General features: G+C 39.2%; 2 protein-coding genes across 2 annotated transcripts in view; one reads left to right on the forward strand and one right to left on the reverse strand.

Annotated features, from left to right (window-relative positions):
* The window catches only part of LOC107601649 (repulsive guidance molecule BMP co-receptor a), a 12736-nt gene extending 4407 nt beyond the window's left edge, over positions 1-8329 (forward strand). The window contains exons 3-4 of the mRNA XM_016293906.1: positions 2491-3002; positions 6145-8329. Coding sequence (XP_016149392.1) covers positions 2491-3002; positions 6145-6846 — 1214 coding nt within the window. The 3' untranslated portion in view covers positions 6847-8329. The remainder of the gene's footprint in view (positions 1-2490; positions 3003-6144) is intronic.
* A 5494-nt stretch (positions 8330-13823) lies between these two features.
* LOC107601632 (chromodomain-helicase-DNA-binding protein 2-like) overlaps positions 13824-26437 on the reverse strand; it is a 33816-nt gene continuing 21202 nt past the window's right edge. Inside the window, exons 20-34 of the mRNA XM_016293883.1 lie at positions 24335-24406; positions 22530-22679; positions 22255-22403; positions 21976-22165; positions 21726-21896; positions 20103-20272; positions 19977-20018; positions 18997-19132; positions 18733-18870; positions 18294-18410; positions 17986-18164; positions 17800-17899; positions 17519-17714; positions 15828-16074; positions 13824-15743 (exon numbers count right to left, since the gene is read on the reverse strand). Of these exons, the coding sequence (XP_016149369.1) occupies positions 15443-15743; positions 15828-16074; positions 17519-17714; positions 17800-17899; positions 17986-18164; positions 18294-18410; positions 18733-18870; positions 18997-19132; positions 19977-20018; positions 20103-20272; positions 21726-21896; positions 21976-22165; positions 22255-22403; positions 22530-22679; positions 24335-24406 (2358 nt within the window). The 3' untranslated portion in view covers positions 13824-15442. The remainder of the gene's footprint in view (positions 15744-15827; positions 16075-17518; positions 17715-17799; positions 17900-17985; positions 18165-18293; positions 18411-18732; positions 18871-18996; positions 19133-19976; positions 20019-20102; positions 20273-21725; positions 21897-21975; positions 22166-22254; positions 22404-22529; positions 22680-24334; positions 24407-26437) is intronic.

Below are 26437 nucleotides of genomic sequence, written 5' to 3' on the forward strand. Positions count from 1 at the left end.
TTCCGTCACACACTTGAGGAATTCGGCCAATCACAATGCACTGGATAGCTGGCCAATCAGCGTACACCTCGCTTTTCAGAACGATAAGCTTTGTAAAAATCGACCAGGCGGGGCATAGAGAAGCAACAAAAATGTACATTATGTGGAAAATAATGTGTTTTTTTAACCTTAAACCACATAAACACATTGCATTACACCAAATACACAAAATAATGTTCTTTTTAGCAATGTCATATGACCCCTTTAAAGTGTAGTGTTGTAGGATCACAGACATTATATCTGTTTGCACTACATTAGAGTCTTATTTATAGATTAACAGTAATATTTGATGTCCACGATATTAAATTGATACTTATGTTCCCAGCATACACTGTGTCATGAATGAGTTTTGCAGTTGCTGTCACTTGAAGTTACTTGTTTTGTAGTGTTCAGAGTTTTTTTTATCTAAAATTAAAATTTGAATGTGACCATTATTGATATTTTTCTATGCAGAGTGTTAATGTCTGCATGCTTGATTGACCACTTCTAAAATTCACCAGAGATCATAACCACTCAATTGGAATACATTTTTTTCTTTAACAAACATGAATACCAATATGGTTTTAAATGATTAATGACCTAGCATGCATTAATTTCACAGTGAATTACATGATTGTGGGTCAACAGTGTTTTCCAAATGTGACAATGAATTCCGGTGTATCTCACTATAATGGAATTTACAAGTGTTGTTTTGTTCTGTCAAGGCTCTGGTCAGTTATAAGTAGCGTGCAGTTTGATTTCACACCTTGTGTCCCATCTTCTTTCAAGTTATTTAACCCCAAACAAAAGGCATTCATGCAAGCACTAGTCGTTGACATCTTAAATTAGCCTATTGTCTCTTCTCAGATAGGATGATAAATTCCCTTTGTAGCTGGAAGGTAGAAGATGTGTGTGTGACTGAGACAACAAAGATTGTTGCGTGATCATTTGGAAACAAAGTTGTGTGTAGTTTTGGCATGTCCTTGCATTTTATCAAATGCAAATGATGAAAAAACACATGATTGAAAAGCCTTCAGATTTCAATTCAGCTCTTGTAATCCGAGAAAGGGGAATGTGCTTGAAATTGCTTTTGCCTTTGATTATGGCCTTTTGCTCTGGACAGGGGGCTATCTCATATCCAGTTTGACCTGTGGAATGGTGAGACCTACTCTGTGTTCCGCCAATTGGTCCTGGAGCCAGTTTCTCTCCAGAGATCCTGTTTCTTTAAGGCAGTCCATAGCCCCCCTTCCCTCCTGCCCTGCATGGCTGATGAAACTTTACCTAATCCCTTTACACAGGGCTAATTTATGACTGCTGGATTCTTCTCAATGGCAAATTGCATTGTCTTCATTCAGAGTCCTAGGACTACATCCTCCCACAGACACACACACACAGCTAACCCCTTCTGTTAAAACCCTAAGTGATTTTTTTCAGATGTGCATTTGCCCTCGGTCACTGACACCCATGGTGCTTCACTCAAAAGCACCCCCACTATCTGCTTAGCAATGCAAAATTACAGCACAAGGTGTGACGAGTGTGAATATGATACGAGATGATTAACACTTCTAAATAATAGACTTGTGTTGGTGTAATTGTCAGTTTGAAGGCTTCCTTTCCATTTGTCTTAATGCTTTTCATTTGTGTTGCACCTTAAAAAGTGTGAAATTGCTCTTTATCCAAATGGGCCCATTTACTAATATAAAGTGATGTCATTCATGGTGAGGTAATGAAGTTAGATAAGCTTGTCGAGAGTTCATTACTTTGTAATGATGCCTATTTAGATGCTTATTGCTTTACGTTTTGTATTTCAATAGCTCTTAAGTTTTGAGCTTTTCTCCCGTCATCGACATAATCAGAATATTCCATTAACATTTTGAATTTCACATTAAATCAACAAATGTTGATTGGCCTACTTAGTTTTTTTGTTTTTTTTAAAGGCAACAAGACAACAATAGCCTTGCTTTTATACTACATTTAGAGCACTTAAGACTTGATGGAAGTTGGCAAAACACAGAAACTTGGAACTTAGTTGGAATGTTGTTTTTTATTACTGATGAAATTAAAGCCTCACTTTGTCCAGATGTAGAGAGAATTCATGTGTTGTTATGAGAGCCTTGAGCAACTGGCATTCATGAACATAACAATAAACTGAACTTCATTTAAAGTTCAGTACTGACATAATCAGAATAAAAAGTATTACTAAATTAAATGTGTATAAAAAGTGCAAAGAGGGTGTAAAATTAACTATAAAAAATGAAAATGGGCTATTCTTGATTAAAAATGTAAAGGACAAGTTATTTTACAACTCTTTTTCTCAAAAGCCTTTGTTTTTATTATAACTGTTAGTTTTCAATTTAAAAGCTTAATCAGTTTTGTCAGCTACTCCGGTTGATATTTATTTCATTTCAGCTTTCTGTAAACTTGGTTTGACCATGACAGTGTGTTTATGTTCTCTCTCTTTTCACTTTACAGCAACTCTGCAGTGTAAGATCCTCAAGTGTAACTCCGAGTTCTGGGCCTCCACCTCCAGCTCTGGCCCAGAAGAGGAGTTATGCACCGCTCTGAGAGCGTATAACAACTGTGTCCGACGCACTGCCCGTACGTGCCGGGGTGACCTGGCCTACCATTCAGCCCAACATGGTATCGAGGATCTTATGAGCCAACACAATTGCTCTAAAGAAGGGCCCACTACCCAGCCTCATGCCCGCACACCCCCGCCCCCGGTCCAGCCACCACCGGACATCAACATTCCCTCTGACAGGCCAGAGGTGTGCCATTACGAGCGGAGTTTACCACGTAATGCTGCGCCTCCCAATTACACTCACTGTGGCTTTTTTGGGGACCCACATCTCCGCACATTCAACGATGACTTTCAGACCTGTAAAGTTGAGGGAGCCTGGCCACTGATTCACAATAAGTACCTGTCCGTGCAGGTTACGAACACTCCTGTTGTACCTGGATCTTCTGCTACAGCTACTAGCAAGGTAAGGATATTTTGTGCCTCACATAAAAAACAAGCAAAAGTAATTTCAGCTTCGGTCTGTGGTCTTATTTCAGCAGCTGATTTTCAACCATAGCCCAAATTTTAAGGAACTTTAAAGGGGTCATATGATGTTGCTAAAAAGAACATTATTTTGTGTATTTGGTGTAATGAAATGTGTTTATTTGGTTTAAGGTTAAAAAAACACATTATTTTCCACATACTGTACATTACTGTTTCTCCTCTATGCCCCGCCTTTCTGAAACGCGTCGATTTTTACAAAGCTCATCGGTCTGAAAAGCGAGGTGTGCTCTGATTGGCCAGCTATCCAGTGCGTTGTGATTGGCCAAATACCTCAAGCGTGTGACGGAAATGTTACACCCTACCATACTGTGATGCCCTGTCCGGCTGGAGCGACGAGACAAAAACATTAAAACCCATTATAAACGAGGCATTTGTTGCATCCAGTGGGGACATAATTACAGATTATAATGACTTATACTGTGTTTTTATGCGTTGCATCGCACCCCGTAAACATAAAACCATGTCTGCATTTGTGATCGGAGAAATGACAAACAACAAGCGCTACTCTACACTGCTCAAAACTCGCGTTTGAATCGTCAGTGGCAAATTCTTTATATATAAAAAACGTACTTACAGTCTGGGCATCAGAACAGCCGGCATTGTAGTCTACTCTACCAGGATCAAGAAACAGTCCTCCATAAAATGTGCTGCACACATCTGAATATTTGGGTTAAACTGTTCTGGAACAGTGTTGTAAATACAACTTAACCACTGATTTCTAGTCGTGTCCTCTTTTGGAAGGCCAAACAAAGTAGTTTCGATTTCACAACGAAACACAGCGTCACACACGGCGGCCTTGAGTGAGCGGAGGCCTGCGGCTAGAGTGAGCCAACGACCCCGGGCTGGACTCCGCTTCATCCCTGGTGAAAGCTGATCCGGCGATCCACAGCGCGAAGTTGATGCATTTCCTCAGCGACCAACACGGATCAGCTCTAGGCATGACGAAGCGGATATCGTCCTCTTTTGGAAGGCCAAACAAAGTAGTTTCGCTTTCACAACGGAACACACTTCAGGTCGCTTCACGACATGGCGGCAGCAACAATACTACAGCGAGAATAAAAGTTATGCCTTCTTTCTTTGCGTGAACATTTGGGCGGCATTATGCAAATCTTCCCACATCGTGACGTAGATATGTGGGGGCATGTTAGAACGAGCCGTTTTAGTTAGGCGTGGTTGACTCTTAACTTTTATAAAGAATATCTCTTTGGATTTGAGACTTTAGTCTTTGCAACTTTACAGATCTTCTTTATGCACCAAGAGTTTGTAACACTTCAAAGAGAAAGGAAAAATTGAAATCGCATCATATGATCCCTTTAAGGAACTGTTTCAGCATGGAACTAGTTAATGGTGAAAGTGTGGTTTTACCAGCAGGAAGAGAAAGCAGACTTCGTAAGCACAGACTCTAGTTAGCATTTGGATGTGTTCCACGACTGATGAAGACGAGATAAGACATAAGATAAGATATTTTTTTTAAGAAGTGCCAGCAACAAAAGAGAGGTAATAACTTAGAATGTTAGCAGGCTCAAGTGCCTTCATTTTTTTTGTCGGACATTCAAAACTAATGCTACTATATCTGTGGCAGTCCTTACCATTGTTTGTGTGATTTAGGAGTCTTGTTGTTTTAACTAAGTGCTCAGTCCATACAGGAAACAGTCAATATTTTCTTTGCATTAGTTGGCCCTCATACCTCATAAATTATCATTGTTTTGCTTTACGGCCCATTGAACAAACTAGGGAGCTGCCTTAGAATTGGCCAGCTGTGGAGCCTAAGGTGAAAAAAACAGGACTACAAGTTTATGTGTCCGATTGCCGAATGCTAATTTCACTATGCCTGATGTCCTTTTGGCTGCAGTAATTTTGTGACCAGGGTTGAATGTTTTTCAGAGTCTTTCCTTGTGGCAGAAAAACACAAGAACTCTGTACTCAGTCACGTTAAGAAACAGCAATTTTCCGCCATCAAAAACCTCTAATGATTCCCCATTAAGTAGATGGACCCACAGTTCTTTCTTGTAGGAGGGAAAGGGATCATGATATTTTTGTTAAGCGGACTGTTTTTTGAATAAATGACAGTGGCTCTGGAGTCATTCAGCTCGGACAAAAGCGAAAAACAGGTCTGCAGGTAGATGGCACCTGTGCAAACAAGACGTCCCTTGTTTATTGATAGACCCTTTGCTTTAAAAAAACTAAAGTGGCGCTAACAGGAGGCAGATCACTGCACCATTAGTGATTATAGGGTGGTTTGGCTTAACCGAGTCTCCACTACACTCAGACATAGACACACACACACACTCATATGCATCATTTGCAAGATCAGAGCAGCCTGGACATCCCGAGGTCACATACGTGTCAGCAGACCATTGGCCTCCTAATGGCTGCTTGCTGGAGGACTCAAGAGGTAGGAGCAGCCTTCTCTAATTAGCCCCTGTGCAGGCTGTGCTCTCTAGCTGGCGTGAGTCCACTCCCTGGAGCTGAATCTGGGGTTCACAGGCAGGCTCTGAGCAGCATGAAAGGATTGTCTTTGTGTCTGCATACTGAGGCCTGCTGTAACATAGACTGGACCTGTGTTTCTCCAGAGTGCATTTACATTGGCCCCCTGTATCTTGAGCTGCTGTTGAAATGTGACATTACGAAAGCTTCTGGGCTTGAAGGGTATGCACAACACAGTCCTCTGGTTTTATAAAGACAAGGCTCAGTTATGCAGAATGGAGTACTCAGTCACCATCGTTTGCCATATGCAGTGGTGCATAAAACACTTTATGTCTGTGGTTGCTATTTCTTGGCTGGTTTTGATTGAACAAATATAGCATTTTCAACATCAAAACTTTGTGCACTTTAAATGTTTTCTAGCCATCTACTTTTTTTCTAGAATCTGATTTAGGCTATAATTTCTGTTGTTAACTAGAACAATTCGGTTAATGTTTTTACAGTTTCAGGTAATGGCTTTTTTTCTGTTCCCGATGTTTTAAAGTATTTATGTCCAAAACCATAATTAATAGAGTACAATTTAAATAATCTTGCAAATAACTCGTTCTCACTTGTTCTCACTCTTACTTTTATCACAGCTAACAATCATCTTCAAGAACTTTCAAGAATGTGTAGACCAGAAGATGTACCATGCAGAGACTGACGAGCTTCCAGCTGCATTTGCTGATGGTTCAAAAAACGGAGGTGACCGCCATGGGGCCAACACCCTACGTATAGTAGAGAAGGTGCCTGGACAACATGTGGAGATCCAGGCACGTTATATCGGCACCACTATTGTAGTTCGGCAGGTTGGCCGCTACCTCACCTTTGCAGTGCGGATGCCAGAGGAGGTTGTGAATTCAGTGGAGGACCAGGACAACCAGGACCTTTACCTCTGCCTGCATGGTTGCCCTGCCAACCAGCGAATAGACTTCAGGACCTTCAGAGCACATGCAGCAGAGAGCCAAGGCTTAGGCAGGGGAAGGTCAGGCACTCCTACACATGGCTTTACATACCAGTCAGCCATGTCCAAGTGCAAAGAACGTCTACCAGTTGAGGATTTGTATTTCCAATCCTGTGTTTTTGACCTGCTATCTTCTGGTGACATCAACTTCACCCTGTCGGCCTACTACGCCTTTGAGGATGTTAAAATGCTCCACTCCAACAAAGACAAGTATCACCTCTTTGAAAGGGATACAATATTCAATTCTGCCTCAGAAAAATGGGGTTTTAGTTTCCTAATCCTCATCAGCCTTGTTGTAGCACAGTTATGGACTGACTTGTGTTTCATTTGTCTGTAGTCCCCAATGGAGATCCTTGTTAGATGGATGTAAGATGCTGTATGCATGTGAAATGCTGCTCTCACAGTGTTGTGTTCCATCTATCAGAGGCTGGGCTTCTCAGCTAGAGCCTGAGCTTCTGCCGAGGGCTTTCACACTTGTGTGTCTTGTGTCACGCCATGGACTCATCTCTCGTCATCATCGCGTATGTTCATTCATCAGGCCAGAGCTGAAGCGTTCCTGGAGATCCACCCATCTCTGTGGTTAATCATGCTGATCGCATAACTGCTTCATGACAGAGAACGCAGTGCTGAGAGGTCCTGAGACTCGAGTCAGATTAAACCACCATTTTTCCCACCAGGGTGATGTGCCACTGACAGGAGTGAGAGGGGGATGATCCTTTGCAGAAAGAAGAGCTTGGAGATGTTCTTCAGTTCACTTGATGCCAAGTGAGAGATGAAGTATGTCTCCCGGAGTCAGGCTGGAGGACATGACAGGAGCTTTTATTAACGTCTCCAAACGTTGGAGGGCCGGCAGGAGTTCTCTCTTTGAAGAAGCTCCAGCTTCGGAAAAATGTTAGCTTTCTAGAGAAAACCCCCTGGCCAAGGCCATGTCAGACTAGTAAGTCATGTTGTCTACAGAGGCCATAACATCAGGCCTTTTGTATAGTTTGTCTATGTGTGTGTGCATGAGAAAGATGTGTTATTTTGTGGGTGATTATATGAATATAATATATGTGTGAATGAGTGAAGTGTTTCATAATATCTGTATATTGCACCCAGGGCCCTAATGTAGCTCTGGTGTGGTGGTTCATAGGTCAGTAAGAAGGTTTACTGCCTGCCAAGAGCTCTTTCCTACATTTTATATAAAAAAGGGTGTCAACCATTGTGTCAAACAGACTTTAAACTACACCCATACTGCTTAGGTGTTATAATTTTGGAAAATATTAATTGAATTTTCTCCATTGTCAAATTGGGTGTTCAAAGTCAGCCTGAACAACTGTTAGGCACATAGAGAATAACTTTGTTCACAAAGTAAAGGCCATTGAATAAAAAAATATATAATTCACGTCATACAGTTGTATAACCCAAGACAGAGTTGTCTTTGAAAATAGCACACTTGCTTCAGATAAACACATTTGTGGAAAACAAAATAATCAGTAGGTAGCATAACCATCAACGTTTATACCCAGGAGAGAGCCAAGTTCCTCCATAAAATGTTTGCAGTTTGAGATGGGACCCACAAGGAAGGTCAATCAACCATCCTTACTGCTTCTTAAAGAGCAACGCCTTGCTCTCCATTTCAAAAGGGTGTCGACGTGGCTGTGCTGTAGGCCCCGTTTAACTCACGACTCTGTAGATCTGTGAATTTATGGCGGAGGCGTTTTGCCAAAGAACAAGCCATGGTGCCAACAACTTCCCAAACAGCTGAATTTTCTCTTTCTCATGGGACCTTTTGTGGTTCACTTCAGTATTTGGGCTCAAACCAGATGTCCTGATTGTGTATAATAAGGTGCTGCTAACTACAGTGTGGTGGATGGACCAGTTCAGGAACTATTGAGAACATCTGCCATGCATTTCTTGTGACATTTGAAATGGGGGCATGTGCTCTTCAGCCATTAGCAGGCTCAGGATTACTGGCACTCAGTATTGTAAATAGCATTAGTAGTATTGGCAAGCTAAAGTCACACGATACATAGCGCCACTATTTTGAAGAGTGAAACTGCACCCTTGGTAGCGTAATAGTTTTTTAGGCCATGTCTAGAGACTGTTGGAAAGGTCTTTATGGAAGATGAAGCCCACATAACTTCATCTTCATCATGTCCCATTTCTTCTAAGAACATCTGTCACTGTTGTCTCTTATCATTGTTTGTTTTCTTAGTAAAAAGTTTGAACTATGAAAATATGGTTTAGATATTAATTATACATAAAGAATCCTTTGACCATGATAATTTATTCTTACACTGTAAAGTTTTGCGAGCCTTACTACTGCTAAGAAAGCTTGTGTTGTTGGTGCAGTTCATGGCTTTAAAGAGACTTTTGAAAGCATACAAAATGATTGTAATGACTTGTTTAAGTGTGCTTGTGTTGTCAGTGCTTTTTGGATTTATATGTGTAATGTGACATGTATATAAGTTTGTGTGATTTAGCAAATCATATTTTGTGCTGATTTTTTGGTACATCAGAGGGTGTGGTGAAATGTACCTTTACATTTACATTTAAAGGGATATTGTGTACACAAGCACCACAAAAAAAAAATAAGATAAGGGACTTACAATCTCATTTGGAACAAGAGTAAAAAAAGAGACATCATGTCCTTTAACTAAATAGTAAGTAGGAAACGTGTCACTTGCGGTGTTCATGTGTTGTTTATTACAAAAGCACTTTATGTTTTTATTCTCTTTAACCTAGCTCTTACTTGGTTTTAACTTGATGGTGAAAGAGGTTATGTTAAAAAATAAAAGTGAATGATAACATTTTCAAATGTATTAACATTGAATGGGAGATACCAGACAGCTTAGTCTGTTTTTGTATGTAGGACTAAAGCGGTGCCACACACCACCTGTAAATACTGTAAATTATTTATTGAAGAAAAATAAAGTGTCATGTTGATATATTTTTGATGTTTGGGTTTTTGTATCCAGCTGTTCCTTTTTGTTTGAATTCATGTTTGAAGTGACTTCACCACAGCATTAGACTAGTGTAAGTACGTTGAGCTAAGACTGCCACCTAATGGTACAATAAGTCAACTCAATTTGCTGAATCATTTTAGACTACAGCCGTGATCCTATCTAAAGAGAACAATGTTCATTACCGTGTTTGAGCCCTATTGTAACTTTCGCTCTATAAACCTAGCTCAGATATTATTTATAGTCAAAGGTGCTTTCCCCACTTATAAAGAATCAACACTTATAAGCGAAAAGACTGAGCAGACAGATTTAAAAGGTTTTTATGACGTTTCTAATCCAGTTCGTCATTATGATTCAAAACAGGCTAGGCCTATATCATATCTGAAGGACAGCGTAATAACTATATCGATTCCCTTATTCTCTTTAATAACTTAAATATGTTATTAATGTAAAGCGTGCTGAAAAACAACCAAATATACAATATGGACTGAAGAATGTCTCACCTTAGCAATGGACTACTTGCACGAACCTCGTGACGCACTTCCGTTTTGAAATAATACAGCTGTTATTTCCGGTTATATATATTTTCGATGTGCCATAATCATCTAGTTGACTTAAATGCCTATTAAAATGAGAGTCCGTGGGATGATTTCAAAATCCGGACATTTTCAGAGACAGGCGAAGAGATATTCTGATGATTACTGTGTGCAGAATTTTCCAAACTCAATGGAACGTGAAGTTTTAATCTAGCATAAACCGTGAGAAAACAGTGGCTGGTAAACATGTGATTGTTTCACCACAGGGGTGTCAGTGCTCTAAACTAATCGCGTAGCTGCAGTGTACGTGAGATCTGATGAATATCAGAATGAACCTTTTCTTTATCTGGGTTATGTTTAAAAATATGTATGTGAATATGTCACTATTCTGTCATTTTCCATTCACAATCATCTCACTGTCCAAAATATGAATATTCAAAGTAGCTGGACTGTCAACGCGTTACTGTTAAAATTAATTAAATGTTTAACATCATTAAAATTTCTTTAAGGCAGTTACTGCACATTCATTCAGCCATTTACAAAATAGGAGCACCAACGCGCACAAGCAATAATGCTCTTACAAAAATTATGGTTTTACCAAAGAGTGAACAAAGGTCCCCAACCACCGGGTCGCGACCACTGATCTATATATAGCCTAATGAATGTTCTCTATTATAGATCAGTGGTCGCGACCCACTACCGGGTCAAGAACGTTCTGGGGAAAATGTGTATAGATATGAAACTCTGTTATTTATTTATGTTAATGATTGTTCTAATTATTCTGTATTTTCATTGTATGCGATTGATATGCAGTAGAAATTTGACAATTTCATGTTAAATAAGTAAATGAAAGATTGCTCTGATCTGTCATATATTAATTAGGAGTTAAACGGATCGCAGTTGATCGTAATACAAAAGATCGAGACCCTACCGTTCGGCACGCACGTGATTTACAGATTAATTTGCCAATTTACACGTACAAGCAATTTTAAACCACAAGAAGAAGAAACGAAAGAGAGCTCAATTCGTTACTCACGCACTGTTCTCGCACACAGCGCAGCTGTTATTCCTGTTAGGCTATATTTTTTGTCCAACATTCCTAATTTTTCTGTCATTAATTTAAGTTCATATGTTGGTATTAATTCAGTGTTTATAATGGCAACACTTGAACTTAAAATATTTTCAACCGAAACTGACATGGTTTCTAGAGAGCAAAAGGTTTTGTGAAAAAAGGGAAGACTTTAGAATAAAGTCTGTAAAATGAACTGTTAAAAGGATTTGATGATCACTAGTCTAGTGAATGTAGCCTACGTTATTGTTGTCATCATTCAGGTTGTATTTCAGCTTTAATGTACGGGTTTTTTTTAACAAAGCTGCTGATATTTGCCACAGTGACCAGTGTTGCCAACTTAGCAATTTTGTTGCTAAATTTAGCAACTTTTCAGACTACCCTAGCAACTTTTTCTTCCAAAAGCACCTAGCAACAAATTTAGCTATTTTTTTATTATTATTTATTTGGCAGCTTTTAGCAACTTTTGATAAGTGACTCAAACGATAAAAAGGCACAATTTACCATTTCAATTACACAAAAAGAGGAAACCAAAGATGCCTAGCAGTACACACGTTACAGGAATTAAGTTAGCTGCTATTTGCAATTGTTTAATAGTAATAATAATAATAATTGAATACTGTTATTTTTCATTTATGAGACACTTTAAGAAGAAGAAACGAAAGAGAGCTCAATTCGTTACTCACGCACTGTTCTCGCACACAGCGCAGCTGTTATTCCTGTTAGGCTATATTTTTTGTCCAACATTCCTAATTTTTCTGTCATTAATTTAAGTTCATATGTTGGTATTAATTCAGTGTTTATAATGGCAACACTTGAACTTAAAATATTTTCAACCGAAACTGACATGGTTTCTAGAGAGCAAAAGGTTTTGTGAAAAAAGGGAAGACTTTAGAATAAAGTCTGTAAAATGAACTGTTAAAAGGATTTGATGATCACTAGTCTAGTGAATGTAGCCTACGTTATTGTTGTCATCATTCAGGTTGTATTTCAGCTTTAATGTACAGGTTTTTTTTAACAAAGCTGCTGATATTTGCCACAGTGACCAGTGTTGCCAACTTAGCAATTTTGTTGCTAAATTTAGCAACTTTTCAGACTACCCTAGCAACTTTTTCTTCCAAAAGCACCTAGCAACAAATTTAGCTATTTTTTTATTATTATTTATTTGGCAGCTTTTAGCAACTTTTGATAAGTGACTCAAACGATAAAAAGGCACAATTTACCATTTCAATTACACAAAAAGAGGAAACCAAAGATGCCTAGCAGTACACACGTTACAGGAATTAAGTTAGCTGCTATTTGCAATTGTTTAATAGTAATAATAATAATAATTGAATACTGTTATTTTTCATTTATGAGACACTTTGTTAGTAGCTTGATTGTTGATGAGTTACACTGTTTCTTAGTACACTGTAAGAAAAATATGCAGAAAAATGGAAAAGGTGCTAGTAATTTTCCAGGACATTACCCGTTGTAATGCACAAAATACAATGCGTAATTAAAAATGCAGGTACAAAAACCTGTGGAAAAAAATCAATCCAGAAAATTCCTTCATATTAACCCAGTAGATTGTGCATTGTTTCTTTACTTTTCTTAGAGTGCAGCATACGAACTAACTACTAATAAACTGCTTTAAAGTATACAACTTAAATTGTAATCGTTCAAAAATGTGTACGTTTTCGATAATTCAATGGATTTAAAAAGTTATTTATATTTTAATATTATATTATGCATTTACATTGCTACGAACAAATCTAAATGAACATATATAAAAACCCACCTTTTTCTTGTCGTAAAAATGGGTAAATTTGTAAATTTTATGGGTCTGGCTTCCGGTCTCATCTGCGTCCACTCCGTCCAGCTATTTTTAGCTGAACAAAACAGTTAGTTTTGCTGCTTGATATTGAAAGTTGGTGTGTCTTATCATATTATTTTAATGTATTATCTTAATTATGAACACACTGGTTTGTAGTGCAAACATTTTTACCGTTTACTGCACGTTGTTATTCTCCTCGTTATTTACCTTTAGCGGCTAATGAACCGGAAGTCTCACCCATAGGCTTACTTCCTCGTTGAAGAAAAAGCTGGATATATGTTTTTGCTGAGATTTGACAATTTAAATCGTGATTACGTAATGACGTCATCACGCAATGTCATCACAACATAATTTAGCAACTTTTAGCAACAAATCAACCTTCCTTTAGCAACTTCCCCTGAAAATGAGTAATTGTAGTTAAACCATAATAAACCAGGGTTTTGGTACACTAACCATAGTTTAACCATGGTGTTTGAATTAGGTTACACAAATGGTAAACCGCAAAACAAATTTTAAAAAATAAAACACGGTTACTACACTTTTACTATAGTAAAACCATGGTTATTTTTCGTATGGGTGTTTATCAGTCAAATTCATTTAAAACTGTAAATTCAACGGGTATGAAATATGATCAGTGTATATTTATTATTCGGAATGCATATTTGGAAGAGAAATATATTCATAGGAACATTTCAGCAGGCTGAAGATAATTCATGTTAACGCAGAGAATTTCACTAATTTTTTTCATTTATTATTCCGAACGGCGGAGTCAATAACATTTTATTTTACCATTCAGGGGTTTGTCCTAAATATAACATTAAATAAATGAAAAATTAAAGCTGGTAAACTTAACGAAGACCGCAATTGACATTGTAGTTTTGCATAAAACTAGTTATGAAAACTGCTATTGGTTTTAATTATCAGTGAAGAACAAAAACAGAGATAGTCCATGATGTAGGAAAGTTTAATACATATAGGTCTATACACATATGTACAGAACAATTAATCTGAACAGTGGCTTTTCACAAATATAAATTACTTTAAATTGGCTTGTTTCAAAGCTTAACATGTCCATGGAGTGAGAGCAGGAGCTTGGGTGGGAAAGTAGTAACACATCTTCAGTATTTCATTGCAGACGTATCCACATTTCACCAGCTCACCTGCTCTCCCAGTCCTGCCACCATGTTTTGAAAAGGAGCACACTACATTGTTCCCCACTCACCAGAGCTGGCTTTACATGCACCTAGTTAAAATTCCATCCTGGCAATTGTTTTGAAATAGTACACTACAGCATAATACTGCATCATTTCCGACCGCTTTACATCCTTGTACCAATCCGGTGTTTGAATCTACACAAGAATAAGGCACAGATGGAAAAACACATCAAACAAACAAACAATCAATGAATGGTATTTACCAGCATGCCAGTCTGTCAATGTTTTGGCACAAAATCTGGTTCACAAAAAATAGATTGAAACACCTGCCCACTCCCTAAACACGCATCTGTACATTCATACAGTGCTCACATTTCCACTTAAAGGTCAACGGTATCAGCGTTTCAGCACACTCATACTGAGAAAACAACTCAACGAAACATGAAAATCAGATTCGGGTAATGTCTGCCATTACTACATACTCAAAATCAAGCAAGTACTGTCCTTTTAGTGCAATAAAAAGATGCAACAGTACAAGCACTGACCATAAAGTGAACTTAAGTGGTGCCAAGTGTTACAGATATAAGAAAATAAAGAGAAAGATAGCTTACGTGCTATGATTATCTAGTGTTCAGACAAGGTCTACATAGACCCTGAATACTGTTTAGCCTTTTTTTTTCTTCTTTCTTTTTTAAATAAGGCTACTGTCCTCAAACAGGGCGTTTGAGCATTGCAATATTAACAAGTGGCGGGTCTGCAATAGCGAAGACACATTAGCTGATTTGATAAATTGAGAAAAACAATTCCAGTAATTGTTGCGGTTGTTGCTCATCACATATTTGTGACTCCTACATGATAACAATATCAAAAGACCAAAATGTACATGTAATTACTTGATTTTTTTTCCTCAAAATGACGTACGATCACAGGGGTCTGGGTATTTCAGAAAGCAAAACCGATTGTTTCAAATAGCTCAACAGAACAATGAATCGACATCTGAAGGTGCAATTAGAACAATTCATTTTTTCTCCTCCCACAAAGGCTATGTTCATGAAAAAAAACAATTTTTTTTGCACAAAACAAAAAGACATGAACATCAAAGAAAAGTTTGCTTTGGGGATAGTCCCTTTCTGCTAATGACTCTCAACAAAGACCAAATACACGAGGCACTTTCTAACTTAGGCAAACTTCAACACTTCATCAAGTTCAATCATAGTCCATAGGACTAACCATGCTTTGTTTTGTCTCAGTTCAAAACAGCGGACTTAACCTGGTTGTGAAACCTAGAAGAGAGCGGAGGACACAGTGGCGATAAAGAGGAGTTTGGTGGTGGCTCCATTTATTGCCTGAGGTGGCCTTTCTGCCATGACCTTTGGCAGTCCAGACCGTCTCTGCACTAACCAAGTATTCACCTCATGTCTTCCTGTTGTTCCAATTAAAGTCCGTCACAGGTTTCTGCTCTGCAGTTCTTTCCAAAGCAGGTGAGATGGGCTCAAGAGGGGATTTCTGAGACTGAGGGGAGCGGGGGTCAATCAGGGGCGGGGGTTTGTCAGGGTGGAAGGGGCGGTAGTGATCGGGCCCCATTGGGCCATGGTTTCCAGGGGGTCCCCTGTGGTCTGGCATCCTTCGGAAGTCCTGTGGATGCCCTCCTCCACCTGGGTAATAGTTCGGAGAGCGGTATTCATCCGAACGCCTTCTCTTAGGGTCTGGATGTCTGAAAACATAAATCATTACACAAAATAATATAATTTTTTAGCAACGTAATTTGACCCCTTTAATAAAAAGCCCCTTTGCTCACCTGTCATAATAGTCTCGGTGGCCCCGATGATCTCTATCATTACCATACTGGTCATAGGGTCGTTTGCGAGGGGAGCTGCTGTTCCGGTAACCTCCTGAGCTGCGGTAGTCACCATGAGGACGACGGTCACCATAGTGATGGTCCTTGTACCTGTGAGTGTCATACGAGTGATGCCGATCCCCTTGCCAGGGCTGACTGCTGTTGCCCGGGTAGCTGTATTTACGGTCCCTTTGCCAATCTCCCCTATCTGTTAAAAGATGCACAAGGTACCAAATGAGACAGTTGATCCTTAAATATTACAACTGGAATCATTAATGACAATTTACAGTTGTTCAAAATCTTTGATATCAAAACCATAAGTTACATACAGCTAATCAAACTGTAATATGTCATGTAGGGCTGGGCAAACAAATAGATTTTCCGATTAATTTTTTATTTTTTTTTAAATAACGTCGATTCGATATCTATTCTCAAAAGCCGCAAATCTATCTTTTCCAGTATTTATTTCAGCACACATTTAAAACAAGATCTGATTAACGTGAATCTTATCATTAGTCTTCTCCACTAGATGTCATCCTTATTTACCTTGCGCGATGTTACAACAGAAATCCTGTCATTCATTCAGTGCTTATCATGGCCATACGCGTGATTCGCAATGCTCAGGTGAAATGCTATAGTAATACTATAAATCTGCGGAAGCATGTGATATCACGCATAAGGCGCCATGATTTCCGCAATGAATGAATAGTTTTGTTTACACATACTAAAACGTGGTGTTTTCAGCTTCTGCCGTCTCACTACATGATGATATGAACACGAATGTCATCTCCAGCTGCTCTGAGAGTCACTTCATTAGCATTTACCATTTCATTTGAGAAATCTACCGTCATATCACATACACAGCAGCTGCAAGTTCTTTACGGCAACCTGTCAAAATAGATGTTTAGTTTAACGTTCTACTGTCTGAATATATTACTATTTAGCAGTCTTACGACTCCATGCTACTACTGCTAATAAATATGAATAAATCTTTATTTTTAAAGGAATAATCACATCTGTTTTCATTTTAACAGTAAACCTCTGTTGTGCAGCACTTTGTTTGCCAAAAAATAAAAGGGTTTAATTTTCATTTGATTAGGATAAATTAAATTAATGTTTTATGCCTTCATCTGATTACCAGAAAAATTAAGAACATTTTATAGGGCCCTATTATTGTTTAAAAAAGGACCCTATACAAAAAAAAAAAAGAATAGGTTTAAAATACAGGCATGTGGTTCTTAATTTCTTTTTATTAATTCACCATTTGTAAACTGATGTTTACTGTTAATTTTTTAGAAATATCAATAGCATTTGTATTAAAACTATATTCACTGAATGTAATCAAAAAAATCGAGAATCGAATCGAATCGAGAGCTTGCGTATCGAAATCGAATCGAATCGGGAAATCTGAATCGATACCCAGCCCTAATGTCATGAATAGTTTCTTGGTCCAAGCCTCCTCTCCATTTCAAGTGCGAATACTTTCTCAAAAGCCATTTATGAGCACTATTCGTTTAGTCGTACTACTGCACATTGCAAATGAGCTGTTTATTGTTTGCTTTTATGATCTGATCGTTTGTTTCCCGATCTGTGTTTGGACCCGGAAACGGTGACAACCTGATGTCAAACAACCGGATTGTTGCAGCTCTCACCGTCATTAGGAAAGTGCCTTTTATTGGGCTGGTTGTACTGCTCTCTGTGGTGGGAGTGAGGGGGAGGTCCAGGTGGATGGTTGACCGAAGGATGAGGTTTGGTTGCGAGCTGGGTACCTGAGTCCCAGCTAGATCCAGACGGTTCAGGTCTGAAGGATTTTTTCTTGGCGGGATCATCCTTCTTCTTTTGCTCTTTCTGTAAGAAATATGAGGAGCAAGTGAGTAAGTGGCACATGAGGAGAACAATATCATTAAGAACTGTGGATTTAAGACGAGCTTACCTCTTCTTCTTGGGAGCGCTTCTTTTGAGCCATCTTATACAGCTTGTGCAGTTTCCGGGCACCAAACTCAGTAAATTTAGACACAAAAATCCAGAGGTTTCTGACAAATTAAAAGTGGGGTTGAATATACTGTTCAATTATAATGGGAACTTTTGAAATCGGATGTGTAATGTGTAGTTGAGATACCTGCGCCAGGTCTTGACATGCTCAGGGTCACTATACAATTTAAGGCACTCTGTGATTCGGTCTCCAATCTTCAGCAGGCACGTACGAGTGTGCTGCAGCTGCTCCTGCACCGACAGCCCCTCGTCTGGTTTATCCAACTGCTTCAGAGCCTTCTTCACCGGCCTCATCCGCTCCTTACACTGCACACATTATATCACATTTTACACTCAGGACGTTAAAAACAAACATATTTCTTCATACATTACAGTTATACATCATGCCTTGAAAAGGAAAGACTAAGATGAAGGAAGGAGAATTTTAACACTCACAATGCTGAACGTTTCCTGGTCCAGCTCATCATCTTCCTCTCCAATAGGTACAGGCTCACTTCCTGCAGTGATATGCACAGGGCCTTGAGCTTTCTTCCCCTTTCCTCCTGGTTTGGCCTGAAAATGAGAGAAGTTGAGCTGATGAGAGACACATTGACACATGATATAACCTTATTATGTACAGATTTAGTCTGATCCAACCTGGACGTAAAAAAGTAATTGAATTTTCAAAAAAAGCCAAACTAATACTTTTATATTTATAACAGAGAATTTAATTATAATAGCAGTATAATTTAGGTCTAAATCATGAGTTTGAGTCAACCTGTTGATCTAACAACCATTGTCCACAGGACGACGGTGAAACATAATTCTCAAGTCCAAGTTCTAAAGGAAATGTTCTCATGCTGAAACATAATACTGATGCCAACATATAAAATACCTTCTCTTTTTTGGACTTGGAACGCTTTTTGTCTTTGTCCCCCTCCTTCTCTTTTTTAGGAGTTCCTGTTTTTTCTTTGTTCTCTTTGTTATCCTTTTTCTGTTTCTTCTTTGTGGGTGATTTTTCAGCTCCATCATCCTGGAAAACGAGGGAATTGTATATATGCAGTCTAACTGGTTAGTGCTGTGGATTCTGTCTTTATATCTTTGCATTAATCAATCTGTTTTGTTATATAGGTGATAAGATGAAATAAAAGGAACACACCTTCACTTCTCCCTCTTCTGATGGGTTGTCGGAGAGACGAGGAGAGGCAATTTCATTGACCAGATCATTGTTAGGGGCCTTGTTCTTCATTCGAGGTTTCCTCTTTTTGGGTTTTTTCTGGGAGGTGGGAAGATACAAAGAATGAAAATGTCAAAGCATATTGGCTGAACTGATCTTTAGTATATGACAAGAAGAGGTTTCTTTTTGAAATGCCTTTGCAAACACATTTTGACTTAAAGCTGCTGGCACAAAACCGTTTAAGTATGACCACATGGTAATCTTGTAATCTAATCCTTTCCACCACCTTAAAGGGGTCATATGATGTTGCTAAAAAGAACATTATTTTGTGTATTTGGTGTAATGAAATGTGTTTATGTGGTTTAAGGTTAAAAAAAGCATTATTTTCCACATACTGTACATTATTGTTTCTCCTCTATGCCCCGCCTTTCTGAAACGCGTCGATTTTTACAAAGCTCATCGTTCTGAAAAGCAAGGTGTGCTGTGATTGGCCAGCTATCCAGTGCATTATGATTGGCCGAATACCTCAAGCGTGAGACGGAAATGTTACGCCCCTACCATACTATGATGATGCCCTGTCAGGCCAGGGCGATGATTCAAAAACATGAAAACCCATTATAAACGAGGCATTCGTTGCATCCAGTGGTGACATAATTATGGATTATAATGACTTATACTGTCTTTTTATGCGTTGCATTGCATCGCGCCACGTAAACATAAAACCATGTCTGCATTTGTGATCGGAGAAATGACAAACAACAAGCAATATAAATCAAAATATTAATAAATGTTATAATAGTATATAAATTGTTTATGCATGTACAGCACTTTGGAAAACAACAGTTGTTAAAAAAAAAAAAAAAACTCTATAAATAAACTTTGATTTGATTTATAGAATACAACATATGGAATTACAACAAAAAATAAATAATAATAATTTAAGATCATAGTATTTTTTTTACCTCTCAAGCGGAGCTCCAAATTTCTTGTATGCCTTTATGAACCTAAAATAAACAGACTATTAAGTAAATGCAATGTTTACAGCAAAGCCTTTCTTAAATCAGTGAGTGGACGTTAAGTTATATTACCTGCGGATCTCTGCGTCAGTAAATCCCTCCACATTGTTTTTGCGAGCTCTCGGCCTGCCTCGCCGCTTGGGCCGTTTGTCATCCTCACTGTCATCTGTTTCACTGTCTGAACCCGAGGATCTGTGCTTCAGTTTGGATCCCACATCACTGTCGCTGTCATTGGCCTGCGCCTAAAAAAAACAAAATGTGCTATGACATATCTTTGCAAACTGTATTTGTCTTGTATTTATCCATTCTCTCCAAGCATAGATTAGCAAAACCATTTTTAGGAATATAATATATTTTTAGGAATATGAATATTTTGTGGACGGATTAAATCATCTCTGGCGTGAAGCAAGAGTAATGAGCATGTGGCTGCAAACGCGCACACAGCCTTTTCACCGGGGAGTCCACTGCGCTGTAAAACTTAATGACTCATTTCCAAAAGCTACGATGCTTCATACTTAAACATGTGCTGCCATCACATGGGAATCAGCGTGCGGCTATAAAATCTAACGAGTCATTACAGCCTGCGCAAGATATTATGGATCCAGCTCACAGGAGAGGATAAAAGCGCTGAAAAGCCACAGGATACACACATTTATTATGTCCACTGATATACACATGTATAGTATAAATGCATGCTGATAAGTGAATCATATCCGTTTACAGAGCTGAAAATCCTTTTAAACCTTTATGCAAAAAAAAAAATAAAAAAGCCTCATGGTAAGTCATGTACAAGTCATTTTTCACCCAAAATCATAAAAAAAAACCTTACTTAGGGTTGTATACAGTGTTTCTTTCATTCAAATTCAGTACAACAAATACGCCCACTAAGTAAATGTACAAACATAATTTTAAAAAGTACTTTAATGTGGAAGAAAAATATGTACACTACCATTCAAACGTATGGGGTCAGTAAGAATTGTTTTAAGTCTCTTATGCTCACCAAGATTAACTTATTCACTAATTTATTAGATTCCCAAAAAAAGTGAAACAATAATATTGTGAAATAGTATTCAACTTTAAAATAAGTGTTTTCTATTTCAATATTTAAAAATAAATTCCAATTTATTCCTGTGATATCAAAAGCCCTTTTTTTTTTATAATTAACAGTGTTGAAAACAGTTGAGCTGCTTATTTTTTTTCTGGAAACAGTGATTTTCAGGATTTTTCTTTAGAACACTGTTATAAACAAACAAAAAAAAAACTGTATTTATTTGAAATAGAAATATTTTGTACAAATTTAAAAGTCTTCAAAGAATAAAAGTATTAATTTCTTAAAAAATAAATAAATAAAATCTTACTGACTCCAAACTTTTGAAAGGTAGTGTATATTTGAATTATAAGTGTTGAAAAATAATTATTTTGCACATTACAGTAAGATACTGGGAAGTAGGACAGTTAAGGAGTTTATATGCGCTAAATTGTCATGAAAATTATGTCAGTCCAAAAATGTTCAATAAGATCTTTTATTTTTGGTGAAATATGGCCTGTTTTTGTTAGATTTAGCCAGGTTTTCAAACAGAGATGGTGACAAAGAGGCAAAACTTACAGACTGCAGCTTTAAGATGGCACAACCCTAGACAGTACATGAAAATGCAGGCAATAACTAGCTCAAGTAACCTAGAAACACCTCCTTACCCTCTTGTTGGAGCTTCTGCTTCTGGGAAGCATGTAGATGTCTTCCATCTCCTTCTGCTTCTGCTCTTCCTCCACCTTCCGCCACTGCTCCTCTGGAATTATGTCATCCCAATCGCGTATAGGCCTCTCCTCAAGATCTGGTTTACTTTCATCCATGGTGAAGTTAGCAACCTACCAGATGAAAAACAGGAGTTGTGGGCCAAGGCTCAGGAGAAAATATGCCACAACAATAAAAGATTGAATAAAGTACCTTAAACTGTGACAGAAGCTCATCTGTAGCACTAGATCCTTGATCACTCTCTCTGGTTTCAGCAAGCCGCAAGATTTCATCAATGTCCATTTCCTGCGGTTCTGATTCCTCCCCCTCAGGTTCCTTAAACAGATCCTCTGCTCCAAACTTCAAGATTGCTGTCAATTCTTCTTTACTGAAGGGGTTTGAACTGGAGATGGCCAACACACAGATATGCATTATTTGTTACAAATATGTTTAAAACAACATTTTTTTCTATTTAATATTCAAGGTTCTCACTTTGAATTTCCTGAGTTGTTATCTAGTACGGTTCGCCCAGTGGTGTCCATTCTCTGAATGACAAGATGGTCTAGAACCATCTTCTTTTTGGCTCTTTCAATAATGTCTTCCTCCACCGTGCCTTTTGTGACCAGACGATAGATATTCACCTATGGCAAAACCCCCAAAATATATTTAATTGCAATCTATGTACTGCTACTTATGACTCCATTCTGGAGGTTCCTCCAGAGGTATGTGAGGTTACACATTAGGTCGAAGATTTGTGCTCTACTTACTTGCTTTTTCTGGCCAATCCTGTGGGCTCTAGCCTGGGCTTGAAGATCATTTTGTGGGTTCCAGTCCGAGTCAAAGATAACCACTGTGTCAGCAGAGGCCAGGTTAATCCCAAGCCCTCCAGCTCGGGTGGACAGCAGGAAACAGAAGTCCTGAGGAAGACAGGGGACAGTGAGAACAAGAGCCAACTGCAAGTCTAGTGATGAACGCTTAAATCCATATATTAAGGCTGGCACTAATCGAGTAATCAGTCGATCGAGTAATGGGATATTTTTTGTGATAATAAAAATAGACCTAAGCGAACAATAGACTTTAAAATCACTTAAAATACACTTATAATAGCAATGAGGCAGCAATAACGGGTTCAAATTAAATACCAAAAGCAAGTAATTATATGGTTTTATTGAACAAAACAGTTTATTTACATAATATAATCATACCTTATGTACAAGGCGCCAACGGCCTGACGATTGTTTTCACAGCCTTTGTGAATTCATAATAGCACTATGCTTTAGTATGATTTTTAAATGGTTTTAATATTTCGTGCAGCCGTACAAAATGGTCTAATAATGCCCGGTATTTTGCAATTGAGGATTTTTTATAATCAAGTACTCTAATTTAAGGAATCGTGACAGCCCTACTATATACAGTGGGGCAAATACTTATTTTACCGAGGAATTTACCAATTAATTCTTTAAAAATCCTACAATGTGATTTTCTGGATTTTTTTTTCTCATTTTGTCTCTCATAGTTGAGGTATACCTATGATGAAAATTACAGGCCTCTCTCATCTTTTTAAGTGGGAGAACTTGCACAATTGGTGGCTGACTAAATACTTTTTTTCCCCACTGTATCCTATTCCAGGTAATATGCATAAAAACTGGATAATAACCTATCCAATGGTGTAAATCTGTTTGTTTGACCAACAGCAGACAGGTGGAGCGATCAGAGAAAATCAATACTTGTTAAAGGAACATGCCACTATTTTTGAAAATAGGCTCATTTTCCAACTCCCCTTGAGTTAAACAGTTGAGTTTTACTGTTTTCGAATCCATTCAGCCGATCTCCGGGTCTGGCGGTAGCACTTTTAGCTGCAGCTTAGCATAGATCATTGAATCGGATTAGACCGTTAGAATCAAAAATGACCAAAGAGTTTCGAAATTTTTCCTATTTAAAACTTGACTCTTCTGTAGTTACATCGTGTACTTTGACCAACGGAAAATTAAAAGTTGCGATTTTCTAGGCCGATATGGCTAGGAACTATACTCTCATTCCGGCGTAATAATCAAGGAACTTTGCTGCCGTACCATGGGTGCAGCAGGCGCAATGATATTACGCAGCGCCTGAAAATAGTCCCCAGCTAGGTAATATCGAAACTTTTGAGCGAGATGCTAACGGAGATGCTAAACTCAACTGTTTAACTCTAGGGGAGTTGGAAAATTAGCTATTTTCAAAAACAGTGGCGTGTTCCTTTAAGAAACCATTATTTTGCTTTATGGTTTTGCATTATTTTTTGTGACATTAGTCATTTCATAACCTTATAAAACATTAATTTATTGTATATACTGTATATTTAATGATTTATTTAGAGTTTTTGAACACATATGGGCCCTTCTTATTTCAATACTACAGACTTGTTTTGAACCTTTATGAATTACATTTTCTTTCTTCTAGTAATTACATAAGGCCTGTATTTCCCATGTGATCAAGCATTCCCACAACCAGTAAAGTGCCTGACTGGAACATCACAACCACAGCAAATATCTGAAAACAAAACAAACACGCATGCCATAGTTTAGGATCTTACCTCAGAGCCTTCTGCATTAAAGTGGTCCAGTGCTTGTTTTCTGATCTCTCCCTTGATGGAGCCGTCCAAACGCTGAACATTAGAGAACACACAGATACAGTTAAGGAATGTCAAGCGTGGCACTTTGACCAAACTGGGGCACCTCAGCTAGATATGCGCCCATAAAATCCTAAAACCCCCTAAGTCACCACAAAATTATGACGACACTGATGTTTTGCCAGACCAAAACAACACTAAGACGCAAGCTGTGCTAATGCTCAAAGCTCCACCGACCAAAAAATAACAGGGATAAAAATAGGCTCTGGGAACTTGCTGTCTGAGCAGACATACTGCAACCCTGACACATGATTCCTTAAATCGCCCGAGCCAAGTCCATACAAGCTACATCTCTGAATGTCTCCACAGACATTACAAAAAAAATCTAGATTTACAACAGAAGATGAAAAATCACAAATTGTGTATTTGCATAATTCTGTAATTGAGTATTCTGTAGCACACAAAAACAAGTACTGCATTTTCCGGAAAACAAGTTGCACCTGACTATAAGCGCACCAGGTCAAAATTTCACTGATGAGAAAAAAATGTAACTGAAATTAAAATGCAAGTTAAAAGTAACTCAATATGCATGCAAAATGTGTTTTGTCTTATTCAGAAACATTACATCACTGATAATGGTTTTAAAATAAGTTAACTTCAAGAACTTAAGCTGTTCTTTAAAAAAAAAAAAAATATATATATATATATATATACACACACACACTTTTTTTTTTTTAAGTCACTTATCCTCATCATGGCTGCATTTATTTGAACAAAAATACAGTACTAAAACAGAAAGATTTACAAAACTATATAAACTTATACTATATAAACAAAACTACATGGCCCTGTGTGAAAAAGTGTTTGCCCCCTAAACCTAATAACTGGTTGGGCCACCCTTAGCAGCAACAACTGCAATATGGTAAAAACATGGTCTGCGCCCCAATCAGCGCGCGGGTACGTGCGCTCTCCCCCAGTCGAGGAGACCGTCGCTGCGCACCTGTGTCCTGCAGCAGCCAAGACCCTAGGCTCAGACATCAGCCTCCCCTCAAAGCCGTGCAGGACCACCGCCCACCTTGCCAATAAAGCATATGCGTCTGATGGCGAGGCGGCTTCCGCGCTGCACGCCATGGCAGTGCTGCAGGTTTTTCAGGCGAAGCTCCTGCAGGCAGCGGAGGGCGGAGCCCTCACGGCAGAGGCCGTTAAGGATCTGCGCGCGGCGACGGACTTCGCGCTGATGGCGACGAAGCGAGCGGCCCAGGCTGTGGGTAAGGCCATGGGTTTTATGGTCGTCCTTCAGAGGCACCTTTGGTTAAACCAGGCTGACCTCAAGGATGCTGACCATAAAGTGCTGCTGAATACTCCGGCCTTTTTGGTAGCGCCGTGGAGTCCATTACTGAGCGCTTCGCGGAGGCTCAAAAGTGCGCCAAAGCCATGAGTCACGCGATGCCGAGGCGTGCTTTCCAGCAGCAGACGGCGAGATCCAGATCCTCGTCGGCACCTGGCTCTTCCCAGCTGAGGCATAACCCCAGGCCAGCAACCACAGCGGTGACGGCTAACGTTACTGCCCCTCGCCAGGAGCCGGATTTCCGCAGGAAGGCGTGGGGTCCCGGGAGGAAACGCCACGGCCAGCGGAGGAGCCGGGAGCGCTCGGCGGCCATTTTGTCTTCCCTGCGCCATTTCAGACTGGGCAGCTCTGTCCACTTGAAGGAATTTCAGAGGCTGCTGGGGCTCATGGCGTCTGCTGCAGCGGTATGTCACCTGGGCTTACTACACATGCGCCCCCTGCAATTATGGTTGAAATCTCGAGTCCCTTGGACGGCGTGGACTTTCGGCCATTTGCGCATCGCGGTCTCCCGCGGCTGCATCGAAGCTCTGCGGCCGTGGCACAACCCAGATCTCTTCAGCCGGGGGGTTGCCCTGGGCTTGGTGACGTCACGCGTTGTGGTCACAACGGACGCATCAACTCGCGGCTGGGGAGCATTGTGCGAGGGCATGCCAGCTTCGGGGCTGTGGTCAGAACCCCAGAGCCGGTGGCACATAAACCGCTTGGAGCTGGAAGCAGTG

The sequence above is a fragment of the Sinocyclocheilus grahami genome, unplaced genomic scaffold (assembly GCF_001515645.1).
Source record: "Sinocyclocheilus grahami isolate Dianchi unplaced genomic scaffold, SAMN03320097.WGS_v1.1 scaffold309.1, whole genome shotgun sequence".
NCBI lineage: Eukaryota > Metazoa > Chordata > Actinopteri > Cypriniformes > Cyprinidae > Sinocyclocheilus > Sinocyclocheilus grahami.